The sequence below is a fragment of the Triticum aestivum genome, chromosome 3B (assembly GCF_018294505.1).
Source record: "Triticum aestivum cultivar Chinese Spring chromosome 3B, IWGSC CS RefSeq v2.1, whole genome shotgun sequence".
Classification (NCBI taxonomy): Eukaryota; Viridiplantae; Streptophyta; class Magnoliopsida; order Poales; family Poaceae; genus Triticum; species Triticum aestivum.
Genome location: NC_057801.1, coordinates 792,159,988 through 792,169,354, shown reverse-complemented (window position 1 = coordinate 792,169,354; position 9,367 = coordinate 792,159,988). Strand labels below are relative to the sequence as shown.

The following is a 9,367-nucleotide window of genomic DNA, read 5'->3' as shown; positions in this document are numbered from 1 at the left end:
CCCCCCTCCGTCTCCACCCACCCCACACATCCCCATCAATCCATCCTTCCTCCCCTCCCTGCTGCATTCGTCTCCTCTCCATTGTTTCTCTCTTCGAAGAAGGATGAAGCTCTCCATGCAGTCGCTGGCCCGGAAGCTCTCCATCCCGTCGCCCAAGCGGGGCAAGAAGCAGCAGCAGCAGGACGGCGGCGGCAGCGGCAGCGGCAAGCGGGGCATCTCCCGGAGCGAGGCGCCGTCGTTCGCGTCCGCGTCCTCCTCCTCCACCTCGTCGTCCACCGAGGACGCGCTGCCGCGGGCGTCCACGCCGCGGTCGGTGCTCCCCGCGGAGATCTCGCGGCGGGAGCTGGAGGCCGTGCTCCGGCGGCTGGGCCACGAGGAGCCGTCGGACGACGAGCTCGACGCCGTGGCGGCCATCGCGGCCGCCGGGGAGGCCGGCCCCGAGGACGAGCTGATGGAAGCGTTCAACGTGTTCGACGCCGACGGCGACGGCCGCATCACCGCCGAGGAGCTCCGCGGCGTCATGGTCGCCATCCTCGGCGGCGAGGCCGACGGGTGCAGCCTCGACGACTGCCGCCGCATGATCGGCGGCGTCGACGCCGACGGCGACGGCTTCGTCGGCTTCCAGGACTTCGCGCGCATGATGATGGTGTCGACCACCGCGGCGGCCACCACATCGGCCGGCCCGAGATTCATGTGAGCCAGCCCGTCGGTGGCTCCTCTGTTCCCGCTCTGTTCTGCTCGCCCCCACGCCCACGTTCCCGCGAAATTTCGATCGGCCGCGACGCATGGCGCTCAGATGTGTGATGCTCATTCGTTCCAGCTGCTTCTTCTTCTTTTTGGCGCGCACCGTGATGAGAAATGCCATGCGGCAGCTAGCTCAAGTATAATCAGGATCACTCTGCTACTACTAGTCTTACTACGTACGTACTCCGAAAAGGAGAGCATCCGCTAGTTAAATCACGACCCTGTAAAATTTGTTGGAGAGCTGGATCGATCGGTCGAGAGTGTATGCGTGTGCGTGTGTTGGCAATGAGAAATGCTTTGTTGCTTGGTTTCTTTACAACAATTGGTAGGCTACTGCTAATATAAGTACGTAATCAGTTTAAGTGTGGCCTGGAGGGGAAACCTGTTGGCGTTGCACGTGGAATGGTTGATGATTCCGGCGAGAGCACGACCGGAGGACCGGTGACGCCATGAATGAACGAGTGAGTGAATGAATGAATGATGCGCAACGTGGCGACTGGAGACGCTCCGATGCTGCATGCACTCATGCTTGGCTTGTCCTTTTTCTCTGCTCTGCTCTGCTTCCTCTAATCTAAGTAGGAGCGGCAATGCTACTAACCACGACGTGGCACCATTAGCACAAACATCACCAGAAGAACGATCAGATGCTGTATTCATTCAGACCACCGATTAGATTAGATGCGCGAGCGATGTTTATTTTTGGATTCCACTATCATCTCATCACTGATATGATAGTGAGGGAACAATGCTGGCTGGGCTGGCGCCACTTGAAGGCCATTCAAAGCTGCTGCCGCGTACTAGTACCGCACTATGCACTGCCGATCTGGGGGGGAGCACATCGCATCGCACCGGTTAATGGAGCTGCACAAATGGGGAGGGCGGTGCACGCGATGCGGCGGGGCCGAGGCCTTCACTTGCCGATGCTTCATTCTCATGGAAATTCTGACGAGCCTTGCCACTGGAATTCCTGACGGCTATTTTTAGCCAAGAGGGAAGAGAAAACCTGCCGCGTTTGAGTTATGCTATATAATGAACTAGAAGCATATCTGGCAGATCCCGCAACCCACCGTCCCGTATAAATTATTTACGGTAAACGATTTTTGCCAGACATCGGGCTTCGCAGCCGGAACAGATCCGTCGTATAGATACTGCAAATTTAAACATACTAGCTTGCGCTAAAACATCTCGCCGGAGCTCATCACAAGCATAGCATAGCATTGGGGAGTTCATCACACGCATAGCGTAGGAGAGTTTTTAATACTAATTCAAACCAAAATTAAACACTAGCATAGATCTACTCGTCGCCGGAGTCGCTGTCGCTGCCGTCGCGGGGCGGGGGATTGTTGCCATGGAGGGTGTTGTCGATGAGCGTGCCAGAGGGGGTCGCCGCGAGCTGGTACACCTCCAGAAGCACCGGCAGGCGCGCAGCCGCAACTGCATTTCGGGCTGCAGCGGCCTGCTTCGGCTCAAAATACGCGGTCTTTCCCGCCCTACGGGGCTGGAGGGCTGGATCGAAGAGGTTGCCGAGGCGACGGAAATTTGCCCAAGCCCGCGATATGGCGCTGCGGGACTTTGTGCCGCCTTCCTTTGCCTATCCGGCGGTCGCCGAACCCCCTGCCGCCTCCACACCCCGCACCGGCGGACGCCATCGCCACCAAGAGCCGGTGGAAAACTAGTCGCAAAACACTGCCAGAGCGGTCTCGATTTCTCGCCGGAGTAGATGATATGCAGTGAAGAGGGATAAAGGAAATGACGAACGGATACCCTGAATCACCCGGAAGCTGGCATATATGCCTGATTGGTATGGGCTAGGCTTTTCTGGAATCTGCTCGGCCCGAGTTTTTGGGCCGTCCCATTCCCATATAACGTCCGGGAAAACGTAGTTTTGCCGGTCTTATAAGGGATCTGCTAGAGACGCTCTAGCATGTCAACATATGCAGCCTCCTAACGCATGCATACACTTGCTCTTCCTGTTGGATGTTTGAGAAGCTGCACATGGTTTTGCTTAGTACTTCCTTCGTTCCATAATGTAAGAGTATTTTATTTCACCAGAACTGCTCTGCTTCATCAAGTTCCAGGATAAGCTTGCAACCGTTGATCAGAACATGGTAGCCCCCTGTTTCATCTCCCTTCCATTTGACATTTTCCTCTCATTTTATGATGTGAGGACAAATGGATAACTTAGCTGCCCACTTCATCATATTGTCCTTTTGTTTCCATTCAGAAGTCTGCGTGCCACTTCATCATATTGTCCTTTTTAAGCTCAAGATGCACTTTTGGCGCGCAAAACCTGATGAACCCCGGCCTGCTCATCACCATCATCGCCTATCGCCTGGTGGTTGAGGCTACTAATCATACATTAATCCCAGAGAACGGGAAAGTGAAACTCAATGATCCATCTTGTACTCACTCTCACACTGTCATCTGCTGAGATGAGGTGAAAGGCGATCCAACATGGAAAGGTTCATGGACCCTAGCTAACTAATATAACTAAAGTCTTTTCGCAAAGAAAAAAACTATAATTAATGTCGGGATCTTTGCTACGCATGTGGTGCTAGGTAAATTGCCAAGCAAATGTTGTCGTTGTCGTTGTCTTGCATATGTAAGTACTACTCAACCTCGGGAAACTGGCTTGGAGTTTCTTGGCAGCGACTCGAGGCGCAGCAGCGTCGGTAGTCTTGACCAACGCCACTGTGCTAGCTAGGCCCTACCAAGACAAGATGCCAGAATGAGAGTTTTTACTAGAGGAAATTGCATGCAGATGCAGGGTCTCTGCCGACGTCTTACCTTTATCTTTGCTTAATCACACCCCTACAGACAGATCAGCAATCCAAAATTCTCAACCTTGCTGTCCCTTTCGCTCCCGCTTTCTGGGGAGCTGCCGTTGCTATACGAAACTGCCAACAAAATCACTGTCACTGTCACTGATCCAAGCACAAAGAGGTCAACCAAGAGTGCTCTGCGCTCTCTAAGAAAATTCGAAAACAAAAACAAAATTTCAACGGCGCCCCATAAATTTTATCCCACATCCGTCCACGGACGGAGGACCAGTCCGCGTTCAAGGATGTAGGAAACAACCATCCAACGCTGCTCGCATACGTTTTAAACTGGGTTTGGAGTAGCGGACGAAATTCATGCAAACCGACTGATATTAATCAAAGCTTGGAAAGAAAATAGCACAAATCATTCATACATAGCATGCAAAAAAGTCTAGCGTCTCAAATTCGATGTCCAACAAGTTTTTGAACGGATCATATAGTCTAGCACATACTGCCCCTTTGACTTCATCCAACAGTGTGTGTATGTAAATGGGTGTCCCTCTGTCCTATGGTACACCACGGCAGCAGGTACGGGCTACACTATGTGTAGAGCAATATTGAGCGAATGAATGATTCAATCAACAAATTGAGAAAGAAACAACAAAACTTACGATCTCCTCCTCTGTTGCGTGCAATGGCCACTTTGCCTCCAGTTGAGCAACTACGCGACAAAATTTGGTGACGATGGTCTGGACGACGTACCATCGATACGATACAACCTCATATTTGCGATCATGGATGATATGCATGTCGTAAGGTGCAATGTGCTTTCGTGTGTGAAAGGATTCATGCACTTAATGCCAGGATGTTTCCCCTCAGCTCCGGCCTACGAATCTGCATGTCGTTCGGATGACCTATGGAGGGGAGGGGAATTTCGATGCCTCAACTTCGACTAGTTGATTAGATTAGGGCATTTTCTTGCGAGGCGGTATTCCAGTGTATGACAATACTTCATCTTTCAGTCGGTCCTCCAAACTCCAATACACCTCGAGTTTGTCCATTGGGATAGAGTCGACGGAGCTCCGGCGTAGACTCCCACCGACTTCTTAGGGTGGCGAGATTAGGGTTTCTCGCCGTGAGTGCGCGGCGCTGAGATTTAGTGTCAGACCCTACAGATCATTCAAGGGTTGAATGGCGATGGCTGCGGCTCTAGGGTGTTGGTCCTTCGAGGCACGTGTATGAAGAGTTTTCGGCGATCCTCGACAACGTCAGCCAGCAGTTTGTTTTGGCGATGGCGGTCGTCGTTCCTTGATGCATGGTCCTCAATGTTATTTTTATCATGATTAGAGCATCTCCAGCCGTTCGCCCCCCAGGGCGCCGAAAAAGAGCGGCCTGGGGGCGAGCCGGCGCTAGTTCGGCCCCTGGGGTTTGATTCGCTCCCAATCACACACCCACGGTCGCTGCGGGTTCGGCGAAGTTCGTCTTATTTTTTTTCAAACTCGGCGACTTTTGCATGAACTCGGCCATTTTTCGTCCAAATTTGTATAAAAACTTAAAACATGCATGAACTAACTTAAAAACGAACTAAAAAGCCTAGCCACTGCCGCCACAGCCACTGCCGCCGCCGCCTACATGCCGAGAAGCTTGTAGAAGCGGGTGTAGTCATCGTCGTCGTCGCGCGCCTCGCCCATGACGTCCCTGCTGCGCCCCTCACCCGGGTCGCCAACAACGCTCGACAGCCCGGCCTCGACCTCGTTGTCGCTGTCGATGACGATAACGCCGCCCTCCTCGGCACGGCAACGGGCCTGGGTCTCCAGGTACGCCTGACGCTGGCGGCACACCTGCTCGCGGACGTAGTCCTCCCTCGCCCATTTGAGGGCGGAATCGTCGTCGGGGGCCACCAGGCCGGTGTGCTCCGGCTTCACGGGGGGCATGTCCGGCTCGGGCTTCAGCCGGACCAAGCGGAGGGAGCGCCTCGTCGATGCCGTCGCAGGTGAGGGCTCGTTGATGACGAGGGCGTCGCTCCGCACGCGACGCCCGAGGGTGTCTCCTCTGGCTCGGGCTTGACGGGGCGGAGGGCCGGCGTGCCAGAGCCCGACGAGGAGGACAACCCCGGCTCCATTCGCCGCGGTATCCAGGAACTATCGCGGTGGCGAGAGAAGGAGGGGCGCGACGGGTACTCCAGCCGCGGCACATTGCCGGTCTCGATGTGGTCGAGGACGGCGTCGAGTGTGCGGCCGGGGACGCCCCACCACTCGCGCCGCCCTTCGGAGTTGAGGCGGCCGCGCGGGATGATGTCGTTGACGGAGGTGATCTGCTCCTCGCGGCGGCGCTCGAAGAACATCATCCACAGTGTTCCGTTGTCGGGCGCGTACCTCGGCTCATTCCACTGCTCCTCCGTCAGCGAGTAGTGGATGCGGGTGATCTTCGCCTGCACTCAGCCTCCACGCCCCCGGTACTCGCATGTCGGGGGGCGTCGAATACTCGACCTCGTAGAGAAGGCGCGCCTCCGGCTGTTGGAGGTGTCGGCGGCCGAAGTCGTTCGCCGCTGCGCCATCGCATGGGTATCTCTCGGCCATTTCGCTCGTCGGCGGGAAAGGCAGTGGAGGGAGAGCTCGTCGGCGGGAAGAAAGCTTTCACGGGAGGAAGATGAGAGGTTGTGGCGCTCACCGGCGGGGAGGGCGCCTTTTTATAGCCGAAGCGGGTGGCGGGCGGGGCGACATGCGGGCGGACGCGTAGCGTATGCAAGCGGACGCGCGTCGGCGGCGTCTTCACTGCGCCGCCCATGAGGCATCGATGGAGGCCGACCGACGCGACAGCGCGGCAGCCTTCGCATAGATTCCCGCGGGAACCGAGGCGATGCGGTCGACGAAGCGGCCGTCTCGCTGACTTGGCGGGCCCGCGGCTGCTTCGCGCCAAAACGCTCGCCCCAGCGCCCCCCGGCGCGTCAGGTTCGGTCTGGGTCCGCCGGAGCTGATTTCGGCCCAAGTCAGCGAAAAACGGGCTCCTGGGGGCGCGACTGGGGCGTTATTTCAGCGCTGGCGGGAAAAAATCGCCTGGGGAGGCCGTTCTGGGGACGCGGCTGGAGATGCTCTTAGGTGTTTTGTGTTTCTGTTGATCCTTAATAATAGATTTGATTGTTATAAGAGAAAACACATGGTTCCATCCATTCCACTTGCCATTTTCTTATGCGAGGAGAAATGGATAATTTTGCCACCGGCTCCATCGTATTGTCTTTCTTTTCTCTATCAGAAACCTGTGTGCTAATTCCACTACTGGTTACTGGTTAGTGTTCGTCTGGAAACCTGCGATCACTGCCGCCTTTTTGTTTCCTATATCTGATTTTTTAATCGTGAAGAAGCACTTTTGGCGCGCAAAACCTGATGAGCCCCTGCCCGTTAATCATCATCAGCTATTGCCTGGTGGCTGAAGCTACTACTAATCATGCATTAATCCCAGAGAAACGGGAAAAGTGAAACACAATGATGCATCTTGTACCCACAGTCTCTCAAACTACTAGTAGTAGATGGATCGTACGGCGCAACGTGGCGAGGAATTGCAGCTATGCGAGTTGATTATTGTTGTCATGTGGTAGCCATGGGCCCTAGTTACTAGTAGTTAGCTTAACCAAGTCGGGATCTTTTCATTGCATGTGGAGCTAGGTAAATTGCCAAGCAAATGTTGTCGTTGTCTTGCAGACGCTACACACACCTCGGTAAATTTCCTTGGAGTTTCTTGGTAGCGACTCGAGGCGCGGCAGCGTCGGTTGTTTGACCAACTAGCTAGGCCCTACAGAGATGAGTACAGAATTACTTTCTGCTGCGAGTTTTACCGGGTGAAATTGCTGGTATCTTGCATGCAGATGCAGGGTCTCTGCCGACGTCTGACCTTTCTCTCTAGTTAATCACCCCTGCAAACAGATTAGCAATCCAAATCTCTCAAACTTTGCTTTTTCCTTTTGTTCCCGCCTTCTGGCGAGCTGCCGTCGGTGTGCGAAGCGGCCAGCAAAATCACTGTCACTAATCCATTCCAAGCAGACGCTCTTACTAGAAAACAAGAGGTCAAACAAGGGCGCTCTGCGCTCTCTGATGCAGTACTTGACCAGAAAAGACGGAATATCTGCACCTCTGTCAGACTGTCACTGTATCACAGCAGTACTCCACACACTATTCTGCCAGCTGCATCGATCAGCCCAAAGCACATGAGCCGGCATCTTTGCCTGAAATTTCTCCGGCTTGTTTATTTCCTTCGCCGTGGCCCCGGCTCGGCTCCCCCTCGATCGTCTAGTTAACTCAACTTTCTCGCCGGCCGGTTTCCATGGCGACAAGACAAGTGCGGCGCCTCTCGCGTCGCAGTCGCATTCGCATGTGATCCATCCGATCCCATCCAGTGCAACTGCCGCCGCGCCAAACCCCAACGAATGGTCCCGTTGTGTGCTGCCGCAAAGCTTCACAAGGCAGCAGCGAAAGCCATACTAGTAGAGTAGGTCTGCCCCCGGTAAATGCAACAACTCGCATCAACTTTTGCACTAGCAGGTGGCCAGGACACGACGAGCCGTGCGCGCGCGTGCCGCCCTTTTCGCCTCCACTTTTCTGCGTCCGATCCGTGGGTTCGACCTTCCCTCCTATACAAAGCTCAAGCAACGAAAGTACTCCATGTTATTGCATCGCATTGCCACATCGGTGATAGCAGGTCGCACGTAGTCAAGTTCGTCTCGCTCATCCATGCACATGCACTTTCCCGTTGCAGTTCGGGCAGCGGCAAGTGCCGCCGTGCCGTCTTTAGCTGAAACTTCTTCCCGCGCGCATGCGCATGCACATGCAGACGCAGACGTGCCTCTTTACCAACTTTTGGTCCTGCAGTCCTACTGATCGTGGCCGTGGCGCGGGTTTTAGGTTGGACAGCCCAGGAAAATGGGATCCGAGGCGAGCGTGCGTGCGTGCTCTTTTTGTCCCTTGGCAATTGGCACCGAGCAAGCAAAGCCTCGGGAGAGCTTCGCCGTTGCTTCCTCGGCCCTGCTCTGCTCCACTGTCGTATTCGGAGCAAAGCGATCCGGGCATCAAACTAAAAGTATATACACGAGTGCTCTATCCTTAAAAAGCATCGCCTACTGCACCACCATCATGCTTTTGGGAACTGCCGCTAACTCATCCACTGTCAAGTGTCAAGCTTAAAAGTGTATATATCCTTAATAGAGTATTTGATTGATGAGCTTGTCGCGCCCACAGGCAGTGCAAAGGATTTTAAATTAAAAAGAAGAGGATTGTATTATGGGCAGTGCAGGGAGCGAGACGGGTGGGGTGGAGATCTATGCTGCTCCAACGTTGCACCCACTCAACAACGATGCATATTCTGCTAGCTTTAGCTCCAGGGAGGCGCCCATTTTTAAAGATGCAAATTCTTCGGCCAATGCGCCCCAGCACCCCCGACACCGCCAGTTTCTCCTGCATATTCGCCATTTTCATGACTGCACAAAAGTTTATGCTTTACTATGATTGATGCGCTGGTATAGTCCTGCCTTCTAACATAATTTTCTAGGACATCTCACACCGACAAAAGAATGTGCATAAGCTGGACCAGCTAAACCAAGCTTCGATAAAAAATGATGCATTTAGTACAAATTGTAATGTTTACGTGCACTTTTGAGGGATTTGTGGTGTGCCACTTGCATTCCTACCCTCTGATGATCGTGTAACCATATTCATTGTCGTTTAAACAAACTCAAAGGGGGAAAGCGTCCCCCGCGTCTGGCGACACGGGGGAAAGACCTCGCCGCCGCTCGAAGGCCACCTCCACCACCGCGCCCCGCTACGCCGTTGCTGGAGGGCCGGCCGGCGAAGCGGCGCCGCGCCCGAGGATGGTGA

At 54.4% G+C, this 9,367-nt stretch overlaps 1 protein-coding gene across 1 annotated transcript; it reads left to right on the top strand.

Moving 5' to 3' along the window:
* Positions 1 to 1,106, top strand: LOC123072468 (probable calcium-binding protein CML35). Its single transcript, XM_044496018.1, has one exon. It carries the CDS (start codon positions 104 to 106, stop codon positions 695 to 697), a length of 594 nt encoding a protein of 197 aa, XP_044351953.1. The 5' UTR covers positions 1 to 103; the 3' UTR covers positions 698 to 1,106.
* The last annotated feature ends 8,261 nt before the right edge of the window (positions 1,107 to 9,367 follow it).

Bases quoted from the DNA above. Each gene is read 5' to 3' on its own strand.
- LOC123072468 (XM_044496018.1), top strand. From the start codon at position 104: ATGAAGCTCTCCATGCAGTCGCTGGCCCGGAAGCTCTCCATCCCGTCG.